This window comes from Acanthochromis polyacanthus, chromosome 21 (assembly GCF_021347895.1).
Source record: "Acanthochromis polyacanthus isolate Apoly-LR-REF ecotype Palm Island chromosome 21, KAUST_Apoly_ChrSc, whole genome shotgun sequence".
In the NCBI taxonomy this organism is placed as follows: Eukaryota; Metazoa; Chordata; class Actinopteri; family Pomacentridae; genus Acanthochromis; species Acanthochromis polyacanthus.
In genome coordinates, this window is record NC_067133.1 from 11,994,402 (window position 1) to 12,012,182 (window position 17,781).

The window sequence follows — 17,781 nt, forward strand, 5'->3', positions numbered from 1 at the left end:
CTGCAAAGAACCTGCAAAATCTAAAGCGTGCCTTCCTCACACATTTCCTCAGCCGAGCAGCAGGGAAAGTTTATGCAGTTTCAAGGTGAAGTTTAGCGTCAAATATTCAGTATTGAGCCAAAAAGTGGTCAAAATTCTCCTTCTGTTCCTGAGTTATGGAGTTTCATAATGGTCAGAAAGGTGTTTTCGCAGAACATTATGATTCCGCAGTGAAGTAGCGCTACATGCATGTTGTTGTTTTTTGTTTACATTTGTTTGCTTCTCTCCTGCTCTCTGTGCTCACATATACTGTATTTTAATACAGTCAAAAACCCAATAAAGCTGGTCTCATTGACATATTTTTCTATTTCTGTTGTCAGAGAAAGTCAAACAATCACTGAAATTCAGCTTGTTGCTAAAATCACTTGTTTTATATTTGGAATGGCGTCCAGTAAACTGCACTGAGAAGTCAGTTGTAGCTTCATAAAATTTAAAGCTACAATCAAAGTTAGACTTCACTATGAGGAGGAAATTACTTGCTTTAGTTATTCCATGCTTCTAAAATATCCAGTGTCAACAACCCCCCCCCCCCCCTTTGTTAAGGGGTTTAACAGTGGCTTGAATTTCTTTTGGAGTTTCACTTCTCAGTTAAATAATGAGTCCTTTTTTCAGGTTTACAACTTTACAGTGCTCATACTGTGCTACTTTATGCAATGCGGAAGAATTTTTGGCAGAATATTCCTTCTGATAAACCACTGAGATAATCAAATAATTGGAAAAAGAGTTGTTTGTGGCAGCACTGCAGTGAAGTTTTTACTAGAAAATGTCATCAGTTTGTCATTTCATCTTACCAGAAACAAATTTTGTCACAATTAGCACATGAATTCCTGAGTTATGATCATAAATGTGCTTTGTGAGGTCGCAGTGACCTTCAGCCGCCAAATTCCAAATCACTTCATGCTTGAGTCTAAAGAATGTTTGTGCCAGTTGCTCCTGACATATCACGACCACGAGATGTGAACAGACATGAGGTCGCAGTGACTTTGACCTGCCTCCAAGTCTAATCAATTCTAATCAATTCATCGTTGAGTCTAAGTTTGAGACAAAACTGAAAAAAATTTCTTGAGGCATTTCTTAGAAATCATGTTTACAAAAACGGCACATAGAATGGATGACCCTCCTGCCTCGGCATAAAACCTGAAAATGTTCCCTGCCTCTTTTATTTATCTACTTTGCATTTACACCTTTTTATAGTAAACACACTCATGTTTTCCTTGTGTGTACAATGTGCTCTATAAATCAGGTTTGCCTTGCCTCGCTTGTTCATCAGCAGAGCTGGCTAATTACCACAGTACAACAGATCTTTACGGGGGAGGAAGTAGCCACCGAGGACTTGAACCAGCAACCCCGCCTCCTCCCTACCAGGAGAGGGGCTGAATTGAGGGAGAGAGGGCCCTTCAAGGTAACTAATCCCTCTCTCTTCCTGCTCATCCTCTCCAGCAAACAGTCTCATCCTCAAAATTATGTCCCAACGAGACACGCCTGCACAAACACACACACAATATACACATAAGATACTCCTACACACACACACACACACACACACACACACACACACACACATACACACAACACTACCCCACATCCCACATGGCTCTGGAGAGGCAGCGCTGCCCCTCCTACCCCTCTGTCAATAAGCCCAGTTTGGAAACACTTTAAACAGACTTGCACACTGCACCACTACAAAAAGGGAAAACTTCAAGACATGCACTCCTCCATACCCGCAGGGTTAATTAGAATTGTTTTAAACAGCCACTGCCATGCTTTTTAAACATTTATGGGTGCATGCATTACAACTAAGGCATTAACATATCCAGAAAGTTTAACCTCTTCTCTGCTCTCCGGCTCAATTACGAGGAGCAGAGGGGAACGAGAGGGAGGACAGCTGACCTCTGCTGCCCCCTGTGTTACAGCCGAAAAACAACAAGGGAATTTCCAATGAGGAGCAGCAGCCAGCTTTGGATCAGAGCAATCGGAGCCAAGTCACCATGCAGCCTGAATGACAATCAGCTTGTATGTTAGTGATGAAAGAGAGATCTAAACCCAGAGGCTATGTAGTACCAATAAAAACATACATTATTCACTAACAGGGACATAGAATGAGTGGTAGTGTTGAATAAAAAGATGAGTGAAACCCAAATTACAGTTGTGATCACTCCGAGGCAAAAACCTCCAATGCAAACAAGAAATTTAGATATTTCAACAGCATTCATTATTTTTAGATTTTAATAAAATTACATATCCGGGGTTAATCCAAAGAGTTCTGCTAGTGTACACACAACTCAGCATCAAAATTTGGTTAATTATAGGTGTCTGTGTTTGCAGCGCTGAATCCGGTGAATAATAATTTTGATCCCACAATATAAGCAGGATTACCGTTTGTGAATGTGCAGGCTGCATTGAGAATCTCTCCTGGAAAGATTTTTCGAAATGAGGACACAGCGAGCTCACAAACAACCTCAGTTCAAATGAACTCACCTCACAGAAAAGTGTTAGTTTGTCATCAGGCAGCAGACCATTGGCCTCGTCCAGGAGGAAGTCCCTCCTTATGAACTTTTTGAAACCCCAGTCCTTCCCTTGGACAAAACGGTACGCCCTCTGGCTCTCTGGAAAGGTAAAAAAGAAAAAAGAAAAAGAAAGAGAGGAAGAGAAAACACACATGGACAAACAAGGAGAAACAAGATTATTTGGAGACTTTCACAATGTGATTAAGCTCTGCGTGTGTGAATGTGTGTGCGAAAGAGAAAGTTTGTTATGAGTCATGGCCATAAGCGGCGGAGGAACAATGGCGAAAGAGGCTGGGTGCAGGAAGTAATGCCTGCAGGGAGCTTTTAACACTTCAGAAGAAAACAGAATCTCTCTCTCTCTCTCTCCCTCTTTCACTCCCTCTATCCTCTTGCCGCCACATAAAGACTAGTGGTAAACATGAGACAGAACGGCTGTGCCTCTTTGGCCAAGAAGTGAGAAATTGCAGGGATCAAAGCAGTCCAATTATCATGTGTTTATGGAGTGCCAATTATCTCTGACAGTGGCAGGAAGGATTCTGTAACACTCAGTTGAACTACAAAGACGCAGGAAAGGTGGTGGAGTTCTTGTGTGTACAACAGTCACACTGTGGAGGCGGTCGCAGCTTTCTACAGTCACCTAACAGTCACAAATGCTCACGTACAAGGTCAAAACGTAATGGCTATGAACTATGACTGCTGCAGAGATCACAGCAAATTAAAGCTAATTGCACATAGAAGGAGAAGCAGGCACTAACACAGAAATTGTGCAAGTAGCTGGAGCTCTGTTGGAGGGATGTAACACCATTTTTTGGAGGAATTACATCATTCACCATTTTGTTAATGAGAGGAAAAACGCTTCCTCGGGCACTACTTTGGGATTTCTGAATCAGAGGAGCCGAACTTCAGTGATAAACCGTTTCTGTGTCCATTCCTATGAGACATAACCACACAACATGATGAAGGTAATAACTTTAGACTTCATGTCTGTTTTATATGCACCTTGCACTGTAAAGGATTACATGGCTACACAGGCAAACGCATCCCAAGCTACAAAGGAACCACCAGAAGCCAATTCACTTCTCAAGTCTTTTCATTTCATTTCTGTATCATCAAGCACCTTCCAAGGAGGCCCTATATACATGATGCCATCAAAATCCAATCATCCATGTATGTGGATTCTTGAATTGTGTTGGCACGGATCAGAAACTCAATCCAAGAGAAAATTCACTAAAAACACACAAAAGATTTAATGACTAAAATCACTAGGTATGTTGCTCCAAGCTTCTTCAATGTATGTCGTCTGCCTCAGTGTAATCTGTCTCTTCATGCACTTCCAGACTGAATCCATAATGTTACAGTTCAAGACTCTGCGCGGGTCAGAGCATCTATTCCCTGTACTTCTTCTTTCTGAAGATAATTCTTTGGCAGTAAATTTGTGCTTCAAAATGAATGTAAACATCTGAATTCCTGCCTACATTTTTGCACAGGGTTGCATGCAAATCAGTGTTTGTGCGTGAACCTAATTAGAAACCATGTATGCAAACCAAACAGGCAGCTCATAGAGGGGGGTATACACTGATGAGCCAAAACATTATGGCCACCCCTGCCTAATCTGCTGTTGATCCTTCGGCTGCCAAGCAGCTCCGACCCGCCAAGTCATGCACTCTGAAGATGCCCTGTGGTATCTGGCACCAACACGGTAGCAGCAGATCCTGTAAATGGCAAGTCCTGTAAATTGAGAGGTGTAGCCGCGGCAGATCAAACTTGTTCCAGGACTTCCCCAACACTCAATCACCATCGGATTACTGCAGAAGAATTTCCATTTCGGGAACACTCCCACATCGATGCAGTTGTCTGACTGTATATAAAGATGGATGAATCGTCCATGACGTCGCCTATAAGTTCACAAAGCAGCAATTTTCCAGCCATACAAGCACTGCCAAGATGAACATAAATGAAGCTTATGTACCATCCTAAGATGACCCCAACATAACACTCAAAATAATCATGCCCCTAATTATGCAAAACTTCAAGTCTCGATGCAATTTAAATCAATGAGTTTTATAAATATTAACCTGCACAGTTGTCATAAATGGGGGAATTGATTATAGAGACTGAAACCATTTTTTGTGACAGGCTTTAAACATGTTTACTTCTGCTGTAAAGTTGAGCATTTTAGCATTAAGGTCTATGGGGACTCACTCACTTTTGGAACCAGCCCCAAGTGGCCATATGATAAACTGCAGGTTTGGAATTCGTTTTTCAGCCTTAGAGTTTTGCTGCTTGTCAAGGTCACTCAGGTCTTCATCTGCCCATTTCTCCCATATAAAACACATTGACTTCCAGAGGCACGTTTTGAGTGTTTGTTTACCATCTAATCTATGCCAGACCTTGATATGCTACAAGAAAATCGTTATATGCTTTAGGTATAAACCCACACTGTCCTTGACGGGTGTTCAGAAAGAGATACTGTAAGTACTGCAGTATAGTAAAAATTCACACCCCAAAAAGCATGAAAGCATGAACCTCTGTTTTTTTGAGGTGCATGAATGCTCACCACAAAAACCTATACAAATGTTTTAAGCTATCTTTAACAGATTTATTCTGCATTTCTTAAGAACTCCAGTTCATCACTGGTATTTAGGGCATTTACAACTTTTGCAGAACATGCAGACGATCTATATCCATTCACAATCCAGATTCAATTCAGTTGTTAATACCAGACAATGAAAAATGATAATGACAACCTTTACATCTTGTTAAATGAAGTCTCTTCTTACCGACCTTTGATAAAATCTAATGGAGTTGGCCACACACCAAGAGTTCATCACCTTTCAGCCTCGTAGCTCTGCAGTGTGTGCACACTACATGCGTTTAGCCGTGGTACTTCAAACAGACTTCGCTTCAGGCTGCTCTTGCGTAGAGATCCCGACAGGAGATCTACTGACAGATCACAGTGGGAAGTGCAAAGATGAAGTGTCAATGCCGCTGTAAGATCCTGCGTCAAATCCCCTGTTTGGATCTGAGAGACCAGGCAGCCAAAGAGAGGATTGGTGGAGGAGTGCAGTGCATATGCAGTTACTCCCACCACCGCTCATGCAGGGGGCCCTTCACTGTAATCCCCTGCCTCTCGAGGCTGCGTACCCACTAGAAGCTGACAGGAATCACCATGCAAACACACACACAAAAAGCATGAATGCAAGCCAGTTCAGAAAATGCACAAATCCTTGCACTCTGCTTTTCACAACATTACTTTATTCATCGTTCTGCCACTGCGCGGAACAGAAAATAAGCATATTCAAAAAGAGCTTGGAGACCAAAGATATCTCCAGTAAATCTGAGTAAAAGAGAGTCAAACTTTTGTGACCTTCATACACTGTACCATTTATAGCTGCTGAGACATAAAGGAGTAAAACGAGGATCCATCGCAGGAATCTTAGAAAAGTCTTTTTTAGTCTCTGCCGACTTTCGCACACTCTTTCATGTCCTTTAAGCATGTTTGATAGACCTGGTATGTGAGACCCAGGTGAAGTCCCGAAGCACAGAAGCCACTTGTGAAGTTGTGTTTTTTGGGTATGAAACAAGGCTAGCAGTGATGAGTGAGGACTTCCCCAGTGGCGGTATCTAAAGCTAAACTCGGGGAGTGAGGAGAGAGGCTGGCAGCAGAGGGAGAGGCAGAGGGAGAAGGAAGCCAAGAGTTGAGAAGAGGTGAGAGGGAATGCTGAAAGAAGCTCGGGTAGAAAAGAGGAAGAGAGGTATGACTTCTTCAGCGCTCAGCTGTGACAGCGAGGCGACTGTGTGAACGTGTGCATGCATATACAGGCAGCGGCGACAAAGATGAGGGCATGTGTGTGTGCTGAGCTCAGCTAATGCCATGCTGCCATCTCCAGTGGCGCATCAGAAAACCTGCACTGGCAGAGAATCAACTGCAGGTCAAATCGCTGGTGCTCACTCTTTCAGCGAGCTGGCCGCTGTGGTGGGAGTGCAGCCACTCTGCCAGAATACCAAAAAGAGCTGGGCAGCAGCGGAGGGGGTCGGCGCTACTGAGATATCCGACGGGGAAAAAAGGCACGTGTGATGAAAAAGACTGGCATGAAAGAAAGATTCAAGGCAGGAGCCACAGCGCAACTTTAGCACAAGCATACTGCACAGATCTCATGGATGTTTTAAGAAAATGATCATAAATATGTGTGAAAAATCACACTTACAATGCAGACAGCTACAGGTACCACACAGTAAAGAACATTTCTTGACTTTTCTTTTTTTTACCACTTTACAGTTCAGCAGTATTGAAGAGTGAAGTTTCTCACCCTGTCAAAAAAAAAGAAGACTGAAGGTGATGAGGAAGGTGAGAAAAACGAAGTCAGAGCTGGAGACAGAGGGAAGAGGAGGGAAGAGGAGGGAAGCGGGAGCGATGCCAGGGTGTTTAAGTGAGCAGGGCATCCATATTCAGGCGGTGGGCTCAGGGGCACGGTTGGCACACAGAAAGAGAAGGTCGCCAGAAGACGAGCTGGCATGTAGAAAAATAACAGCCGACACAGCAGCCAGAGTCAACATCTCTCTTCCTGTCTGTCACTCTTCTGGCCTGAGCTTTCACACATTCAACTTTGACAAAATCCCCAGATGTAGCTCATGACCACCAACACACCACACTTATGTATTTTCAAACGTATTGATGCAAAAGGGAAATCAGTGCACAAGTCAACAGACAAACCCTCAGTCAGTACAAATATAGAAGCCCGAGCAAATGGAGCAAACGCATTCCCACACTGTTACAAATTCTCCCATAAAATAACAGTAATGCTAGCAGCTGTGCTTTTTACAGTGTTTTTTATGGGGTTAAAAGTGTGATTTACTCAAATAACTTTAAATAACTTACTGTATAATTGATTAAAGTACTCTACAGTATAATACATAAGTTTGGTATCTTACAATTTAACTAGGCTTTCATAAGAAATTATGTATTTATATGATGTTGCCACTGTAATCAACATTACCAATAAATTACATTTATCTTCTTTTAAAATGCATGAATTGTTTACTGGAGACATACACCATAAACAACATGGCTTTAATATTTATGATCAAGATCTGAGATTTATCATGCTATTTAGTAACGCATTAATTCACTGAAACACCAAATACAATAAAGGATAAGAGAAGCTTCATTTCTATCTATCAAAGATTGCAACTATTCGGGTCAGTCTGAACTGTTGTGCAAGCATTTTCGTTATATTCACCCTCTCAGGTTTTTACAATAGCCTATTGTTAATGATCATTCTTGTCTATAACTCCAAAAAGCAGCAGGTTTTATAGTACCAGTAATTTACTACAGTGCATCAATTAACCATGAGGACAGTTGTGGTTTTGCTATCCCACTTTTTGCAGCAGTGAGTTTTTCAGACAAGTAAGAGGAAAAGTGGAAAACATTGACAAATCTGGTTGTATTTATTTTAAAACATGTTCAGAGTAATCTCAGTCACTGGCTCTTCTGGTGGCGGCGACAAAACACATTTAAAAGATGGATGTAACTTCCAGATCTCAGAAGCGAAGCCTTAAACCGGCATTCTTTCTAACAGCCAGCAGGGGGCGACTTGTCTGGTTGCAGAAAGAAGTCCAACTGGAGAAAAGTCTACAAAAATTGCACTACTTCTTACTTGATCTGTTACCTCACTAAACATTTTCCTAATAGGTTTACGATCTCAGTCACAACTTTAAAGACTTTTTGATTACAGAATGATGTTCAGTTTCTAAATTACGGTAGAGGAAACTATAAGATAAAACAGTTTGGCATGAGCTACCTCAGTCAGATCAACCTCTCACCTGTTACATCTGCTTTCAAAAGAGTCATATGGCAATAATCAAGTGACAGACTCAAGGTTTTAAAACAGTAGCCCACAGACCAATCACTGACGTCACAGTCGCTATGCCGATCACATTGTACCTTCTTATTCTGCTGAGTTAAAAGGGTCACACTGAGACTGACAATTTCTTGCATTTTCCAGGTGGCTGCTTTCTGACTTAATCCAAGAGGTTATTTGGTGTAAAAATGCAGAAAATTAGTTGAAATTACATTTTTCTCAGAGGAAGAACCTCAGACCAGCTGCAAATTATGTGTCTCTACAAGTCTGCTCCCTCATTTGAATCTTTTGAACTCTGAGCACTTTCTTGACATCTTTTTTTGCTCTCGCCACATTTTTTTACTCACTGGGGGCTTATTTTGTCACAGTCACATAAATGCCTGCATCTCTATAGAAACAGAGATTTGTTTTAGAGACAACTTTAAAAGTGTCTTCTGTGCAGTATGACGCAGTTATGTCATAAATTTAAAAAATATATATATAAGAAAAGTGCTCACAGTGTTACCATTATTGTAAATAAATGACGGCTTTAAATGAAACTGAGATTTTACTACTTACATTTTTAATTTGTTTCCTATCATTTTTGTCACGTGGCTGTTGGTTGCAGATTAATCAGCCATGGCTTTGCCATTGTGCCAAAGTCTGCAGAATCTGGTTAAAACAAAAGTTATATTTCTGGGTAGTTTTTTAAAAGATGTGCAAATTAAGGGATTTTCAAGAAATATGATTTTTTTTTGGCCTTTTAAGGCTTTGTTTGATAGGTGCAGTGGAGATGGGCAGGGAAAAGAGGGAGAAGACATGCAGCGAAGGGCTGCGAGTGGGAATCGAACCCAGGCCACTACGTTGGGGAAGCCCCTCCCCATGTGTCGCCTACTTAACCCATTGAGCTATTCAGGTTCCCCAAGAAATATGATTTTTGAGCTCTGATTTGGTTAATTTTTCAGTCAGACTACAAGTCACACATAATTAGTTAAAGGACTGTTGGAAAACTGCAAATCTTATAATTTTACAGTTTCTTGGTCTGATAAGTGGTTTCATTTTGAAGATTTTTTTAAAGATAACATGCTTTTCAGACCAGCTATTGAGTTTTAGGGTTCACAGTGTTCAAATATATCAGCTGTTCATGAGTGTACATTTAGCTCACTACTGTCTGAATTTGTGCAGTGCAGTAATTCTACCTGGCTGACATATAAGCAGACATATCCACATAAAAAGTGACACAGAGTCCTTCAGAGAAGAAAATCTAATCCCTATTGAAGACTGAGCTCTTTTACTTTGTGTCAGCACAAACATGTCTATTGACATTCTTCCTACCAATGTCAATAGCATCTGATTATGTAAAGACTGACCAATAGCTCCAACTCTATTAGCCGGACTGCACTCGCCCACACAGAATGCCTGATCACCTCCATCAGTTACTGAGGGTAACAGACTCTGACTCGCTCACACCCAGAGCTTCAATTAGACGAGACAAAAAACACGCCACATCTTCAGCTGCAGAATAAATGAAGACCACACCAAAAAACCTGCTGTAACTAGACTCTCCAGCCACCTCATATACACAGAAGCTTGCTTAGCCTTTGGCTATAACACAACAAAACCATTGTCTGTAGGGGAGACTTAACATGGAGACTATTTGAATACAAAACAGCTTGCGGCAGAGGAGGCGAACTTTCCATCTCTCCTCTCCGAGCTGTCAGAACAGGAGTCTGCAGGGGGGCAGCTGTTTTCTCTGGCAAAAGGAGGAGGAAAGAGAGGGGAGGGTGTCAAGAGACAACTTACAACCCACCCAACAGCCTCAGAGGAGAGAACCAGCACATTAAGCCGGGGAGAGAAATGATGTGGCCAAGTACGGTGTAGGGAGGAGGGCGGCGGGCATCCACTGCTGCCTGAATCTATCTCCATTAGTAAGTACAGACCATCAGAGGATCCAGACTCAGACACACGCTCTCTAGTGGGGGGCTCAAGGGCTGACTGATGCGCATGGGGTGTTTCATTAGATAATGTCAAGCTTTCCAGTCAAAATCTGCCATCATAGTACAGCAGGAAAGTTTGGACTATATTTATACCTCCTTGTTGAAGCACTGCGGGGACTGTTTTAATTCTAAATATGAACACATCACTCCACACATCAACACAAATCAAAATGCCAGCTCTGAGTCCAGGTAAAATTATATATAATGCCAGAAATTTAAAAAGCTACAAAAGACACAAATTCAGACCTGCAGCTGAAACACAAACCTCCAGTTACTCAGCTGTCTGGCACAGTGCAGGATTTCCATCAGCTACAGTTTGACACGTGGCAGTAATGTTACTTCGACACATTTCAATACAGTGAGTTCATTACCATTTCTAAATTTTCTAACTAACTATTGTGGTTTAAAGAACTCCAACTTAATATGCATTGTAATAAAAATTGCCCCCGCAGGGGGAAAGCGTGCACGAAGGCCAAGTAGTGTCCTGCCACATAAACAGTCCTCAGCCACTCGGCTTTCTTAATTAAGCCACTTTGTTTTTATTTGGCCTTTTTCCTGGAGGCCTGGATTAAATTGGATTCTAAATGATCCAGAACCGATAGAGCAATCTTTACTGCCATATTCTTAGACGGAGTGCTCACTAAACTGTCACAAATATGCCGGCAGTTGGGTAATTTTCTCCAGTGACAAGGCGAGCGAAGAGGAGAGCCCAGGTCTCCCCAGGGAGATTGTGGGAAGATTGGAGGAGGGCATATGGCAAGAATGGGATGGGGTGTGCACCATAGAGCACACCATTTATAGCCGAAAGCCCCCTGAGACACAAAAAGAGAGAAGGGGAGGAAAATGAGATCCTCATCACTTTACTCGACGTCCCTGCGTTCAGTCTTCTCTGAGGTCATTTAGGGGAGCAATGCTCACAAAGCAGAGAAGTCGTTTTCCTCAAAGATCTGTTTATTACCACAGAAAAAAACCCTCTCAAACAGATTACATTATACAAGCCAAGAGAGAAAGTTTCCTTGAGTCTCTCACTGAGAATTAAGAAGTGGGCATTCGCTGCTGATTTCAGGCAGCTTTCTCCTCCCCAGTTTTCAAAATTCCCTCAATACATGAAACAACATCCTCGAGTAGCAACCTTCACCTTGAAAATGAATTGTTCAGTAAGGTAGGCCTGCTTGATTCTTACAGTGAATGGTTGTCAAGATCTACAAAGAATATGTTTACAACATTTGCTGTCTAACAGCAGTGTTCTTGTGTGTTTTCCTACTTGTCGTGGAAGGAGTTCCATTGTTTAAAGCATGATCAGATGTCTACAGTTGCACTTGCAAGGCTACACAAAGGCAGACTGCATGAAAAAAAATGTTTTGGTTAACATCCCTATTGGCAGTGACAATGAAGGACCAGAGAACGGTACAGCTCAGGACACGGACAAAAAAGGTTGCCAGCCTGTATTGTATAACAATCTCCTGAGATATTTGTTGGTAATGTTTCTGCAAACATCCACGTTTCAAGCCAGACTGGTGGAAATTGCTGAGGACAAAGTACTTACAGCGATATTGGTTTTAAAAAGTTCAGCAAGAACCACATCCTGCTAGCAAATCATGTGTAATATAGAGAGAAATGAGCTTCTTCAGAGCTAAAGTATAATCAGGCTTCCCTGTTGGGTACCGATTATTCAATCACAAAGAACCAGGTGAAAACCTTGCAGTCAGGGTACATCAGTACAGATCCCGAAAACAACTGCTGGCCTGTATTCTATTGTGCACAAATCTCCTGAAATATTTAATGACAACAATAGATGGAAGGTTGTTCTGCAAACGTAGAAGTCCAAATGGTGGAAATTATTGCAGATGACGCACATACAATGGTTATTTTTTAAATAGAATTCTGCAAAAACCACATCCCTCTTGCAAAATGTCTGTGGGCTTTAATGACTCTACTGATCTCTTCCAGGACTTAAGTCTATGCAGGCTTCAACAGTTATCAAATCATCAGGTTTTCATAGCAGCACTTAAACGCTCCCATCAAAACAAGCTTCCCCTGGTCACTAATTTGACTGCTCAAGATGATTGCAATTGGTTTAAAGAAAGAATGTCACAGCAGTTCTTAACTGATTGGTGTCAGCAGGAGGCTAAGCCTGATTCTATGTTTACATCCCTGCTCTCAGCATGTGAAGCCAGCCACATAGATTGTTGTTTTATCTATCGTTATAGAGGAACAATGTCCTGGTGCATTTCACATTAATTTAATACTTGTATGCAAGTCGGTGGTCATGAAGCCTCAGAAAAGGTTTTGTCAGGGTGCAACCTTTCTAATCAAACTCCCAAAATGCTCTCTGCGAGCCAACCAGTCCCCTCTGGTCACTACGGTATTAAACAGAAGGAATAAACCTGGTAATAAAGTTAGTCTACAATACCTGAAGTGTGTATTATTAATGAAAATTGGATCAAGTAACCTCAGATACTAAACAGTAAATGACAGGGTCAAATCAGGAGCAAAAAATAACAAGAAAAGCACTCAGTGAGTGCAGTACTCCACCAAGGGTGCTCAGTTGTTGCACAATTTCCGACAGATAAGTCCTGATAAGTCCGCTGTGGTTGATGTAGTAGGATCGCAATCATGTGATTGTCAGCAAGGCAGCTCACATAGTGTTCACTTGTTGTCATAGCAACAGGAACGCCGTGCCACTATCTCACAACGATACAGAAATCTTTAACAAATCCATGGATCCAGACTATAAGCCGCATCACTGCCAAAATCTAATCACTTGGTCCTTGTGTCATTTCTGACCTTCTCTAAAGGACAAACGTATGCCGATCATCACATAACTCCGCTGACTTCCTTGGCGGAGTAATAATCTCGATCAGAACAGCCGAAGTTTAAGGAAGCACTAACAAGCCAGAGCTTTTCCCCTATAGGAGAATGATAGTGAGGTGCAGCAAGACCATTATGTACGGCAGAATGGGCTGGCTAAGCGAGACTAGCACAGAAATAGAATTTTAAAAAGCATAAAAAAAGTCAGAAAATGAATTTGAGAGTGTGAAAAGGAGAAGACAGGTGTCTAAGTGAGCAAATGAGGGAATGAAGGTTCACATGAGGGAATGTTTCTCAGCAGGAAAATGATTTCCCTTTCTACACAACCTGCACCGCAGGGGGTTGTACACAGCTCCACTGCATACGTCTCTGATTCAGGCACACTTCCGCCTCCCACCTCTTCGTCTCGCTCTCCCTGCCTCCCACCCGTCTCCCCTCCTCCACGCTTCCTGTACAGTATGCTGCAGGGCACTGGGAGAGAGGGAGGCAGCCAGAAAGCCTGATAACCAGGAAGCGGTCACATCTGGCCCTTGCTAATTCGATTCCACACAAGTTTGCTTTTCCTCCCCATAACATAACCTAATTAAAGAAAAAAAAACAGGAATTGGAGGCACATTCATTTCCAATTCATCAACTGTGAGCGAGGCGGACGAAGACTTCTAAAAAGGTTGGGTCTTTTTTAATTAAAATCAAAATTGCCCCATGCTACTTTGAATTATATATTTACTAGAAATGGATCCAACCGGCAGTGATTACACAAGCCCATATGGCTATCAATACCTCACATTATTAGACACACTTGGAGTATTAGACACACTCCCCACCTCCTGCATTTACAAATTTCAGTGCCCCAAAGACACAGGTGTGACAGGAGTTTTTCATTATGAAACACTCAAACTTCGAGATATCCTCAGTTTTCTGCTGAATGCCGACTTCTGTGTAGAACAGCTTATGAAGTTTTTCATTTATGAATGCTAATTTATTTCTCATGTCAAGCTAAGAGAATTATTTAAATTGTGGACATTTAGAGGAGATCAAGGATGAGGGCTCATATGCATTTCAGAGTGCTGATTAGTGTTAATGTTGCTTCCTTATGTTTAGCAACACATGAAATATAACCTCCTAACCCTTCATATGTTTATGAAATATAATTTTATCATCTTGATTGCCTGCACTGTAAATCTTGTTTACTTTTGAGTACATGTCTGTCCTTCTTGCAAGACAGATCCCTCTTTAGATGTTGTTGCTGAGAAAACGTCAGCTAAGGCTCACAGAACAGGTGTTTCGGGTAAATTTATGCCTGTTTTGCCGCTAATGTCAATCAGAAAATAAGTCTAACTTGGGATTCTTTTTATCCAAGATGTTTTGTTTTGTCAAGGGTTTATATATCCTGATTTAAACCTCCAACCAGCTAGCACACTCATCAGGGCATCACCCCCAACTATGCAAGTTATAATATGAGTAAGCCTTTGAGGCTAACATTAGCTGCAGATATAAAACTGCTTGTGAAACGTTCACCCCAAGTTCCTGCTGAAGAATGAGCAACCAATATGGACTGCATCTCCTGAAAGAAATTCTCATCCAGACTCACTTCTATTTTTGTTTTTCTTGCTGCAAACATTCATTACAGCAAGTTGTTGCGCCACAGTCTCCATTTAGTTTACATCTCTTTCCCCATGAGATCCCACGAGGTGGCGCACTGCTCCACCATTGCTCCCTTTAGCATGCTAATCTTCAATTCCTGTCGCGTTTGTGAGGTTCCATTATGTTACAGTCTTGTAGTGTGTGCGCAGTTGTGATTAGGAGGAAGAATATCTGTAAAGTTCCTCCTTATGTGTGTCACCCAAGACGATTTTTTAAAGCTCTTGTCGTTCTGATGGCATTAAAGATTAAAGGGTTTCCTGTTGGAGAGTTTTCTTATACAAACCCAAGCTTTAAGAACAGATGGTGCGGCAAGCTGTACAGATTGCGAAACCCCTCGAGGCTAATTTGTCACTTGTGATATAGGCCTATATAAATAAAACTGACTTGATTATCAGTTAAGAATGGTTAGCGCCTGGTGACTCCGACTTACCCATGGCTTTGGTCTCTTCTCCCTTGGCATTGAGGATAGAAAACTTAAACTTGGCACGCACTTCACTTTTTGGGCAGCTAACCAAGAGTAGGTAAAGTGATAAATAGTCTTTGCTCTCCTCATCCAGACCTTTAGGATTCACACGCAAACACCTAAGAAAAAGAGAAGGAAGAAACAAACTGGTGAGACAGATAAAGCTAAAAGAAGCTTTACTGATTCTGTTCCTTTATTCAAGGTATTTATATGCAATAATTACATTATTTTAACTATTGTCATCTAATACATGCTCTGAATTGTTGTCATTTTCACTCTCCGGTTTAGCATTTAAATGATCCGATTCATGTATTACATAAAAACTTATCAGCTTCTGGTACATCTTCATTTAAACAGCTTTTCTTATCAAACTCTATAAAAACAAATAAAAATGCTGCTATGAACTAAACCTATAATCCAGCTGCTGCACGACTACAATGCTGTCACAATAACACAAAAGACACATTCCTACATCACGGTCTGCAACAGTGAGACAACAATTACAAGCATCAAGTAAAGCTGGAAAGTACATTCCTCTACCTTACCATTTTTTTAAATGTTTATTCATTTTATCTTTAAAAATTGAAGATCATATAATAGAGACTAACTGTTAAAATGGAAAGGACTGCAAGATTTTCAACTTTCCAACAGCCCCTGAACTACCCATCTGTGATCTGTCACTTATTAAAAATCACATATTACAACTAACGACCAGAAAATCACCAAAAATCAACCATATGCGCTGCTCAGATTCTGTTAAAAACAAACAATTTTGTGCTCCTAAGCACAACAGTGAAGCCATTAGTGACTCGGCTGCGACCAACAGTGAAATAGCAAAAGAATTCTGAGACATTGGGTGAACTGTCAGCTGTATTTGCACAGAGCAAATGGGAGTCAAGTATGGAAAATCGTCAACAAGGAAGTAATAAAATATGTATATCATGTAGAGCCATCTTTCTGTTGTTGGTAACAAATGTGGACAGCAGGGAAAATGATGTACATGTATTTTTACTCCACCAAGGAATACGGCAGATTTACGTGACGATCGGCGTACAGTTGTCTGTCAGTTAGTCTGTTAATTTGTCTGTTAGCAACGTCACTCAAAAACGGATCAACATATTGGGATGAAAATCTCAGAGAAGGTCAGAAATGACACAAGGACCACCTCCAAAAGTCTGACACTGTGTTTTGAGACTGTAGACTGCAGTGTAAATGCTCAGCCGGACAAACAGACAAACGGTTTGGATGAAATTTTCAGTTGAGGTCGGAAATTGTGTTCTCCGAGTGCTTTTCCTGTTAATTTTGTATTACAAGTAATTAACGATATTTCACTTCAGCTTCTTTATGACTCATGGCTTTATAACTTTGTGATGCTGCAGAAAACACATCTCTGAGTTCTCTCACCTCCTAGTCATGGTTTATGCTGTTTTTCTAGATGTGCAGGATTTCAAATTGTAGTGAAAAATGAAAAAAGTGAAAAGTGAAGAATGCCCAGAGTGAGCAAAAATAAGACAGGAGTAAAATACGGCCAGAATTAGTTGGATTTCAGAGGTTTTGCATTTTGATCCAAGTGCATTTCTATACATTAATAATTTGATGAATACAGGAGCTAACTCATAAAATAATGAATAACCCATACTGTAATACAGTTGTAGGCCTCTAATGAGCCAGTGTATGCATTAGAGGGCTAAATGAATTCGGAAATGCAGCTAGAATCAAAACTATACTCACATTTATTCACTTCATTATGAAAAACTATGAGTTCTACAGGTGGTTGGGATATGTTTTTGTGGACCAAAGAGCAAACAGATTCTGTTGTTTTTTTTTTACAAACCCACAGCAACATAAACAAATGCCAATATTTCAATGTCAAATTTGCAAAAGGCTGAACTGCCAAAATCAGAATAACTTGCAGCGGTTCCTCTCTGTCACAGAAAAGTAGAGAATCTGAGCAGTGCAACAGAAAGCAACTCAATATTGGTGCTGAAGTATTTATGTGGCATTGTATTATTGGACCCACCTCAACCTCTGAGCTTTCTAGATAACCTTTCTGAACCTAAAATGAAAGAGGAGAATCCCAAATCTACCGGAGATCCAGTGCTCCAGGCAAAATGGAACAGAAATATACCATGTTAGACACACAAAAAAAGTACATTCCACTTCAGATATTCAACTGAGGTTTGTTGTGGTCAGTGTACCAATACTACAGCTGAGTTGCGGCCTTTTTATGCCTCACAAAAAGAACAATGAGTTTGCAACATATGGATAGTTTGTTGCACAGCCTGTTATAGTTTTAGTAACATGAAACACTGCACCATGGCCATATGGACCATTAATTAACACGTCAAGCATCTGGAAGTCGTAATTCTGCTGAGCCATTTGAGACAAATATATTTTACAAACATTTAATGAAAAGCAGTAACAATCTTTATGTGCTGGAGCTCTACAAACTTAACGCTGATGAGGAGAAATCAGTAGCT

At 41.1% G+C, this 17,781-nt stretch overlaps 2 protein-coding genes across 2 annotated transcripts in view; both read right to left on the minus strand.

The window, feature by feature from the left end:
• The window catches only part of strada (STE20 related adaptor alpha), a 273,305-nt gene that overhangs the window by 84,878 nt on the left and 170,646 nt on the right, over positions 1-17,781 (minus strand). The gene's annotated exons all lie outside the window — the stretch shown is intronic.
• Positions 1-17,781, minus strand: part of spop (speckle type BTB/POZ protein) — a 130,847-nt gene that overhangs the window by 47,095 nt on the left and 65,971 nt on the right. The window contains exons 5-6 of the mRNA XM_022195490.2: positions 15,269-15,420; positions 2,518-2,645 (exon numbers count right to left, since the gene is read on the minus strand). Of these exons, the coding sequence (XP_022051182.2) occupies positions 2,518-2,645; positions 15,269-15,420 (280 nt within the window). The remainder of the gene's footprint in view (positions 1-2,517; positions 2,646-15,268; positions 15,421-17,781) is intronic.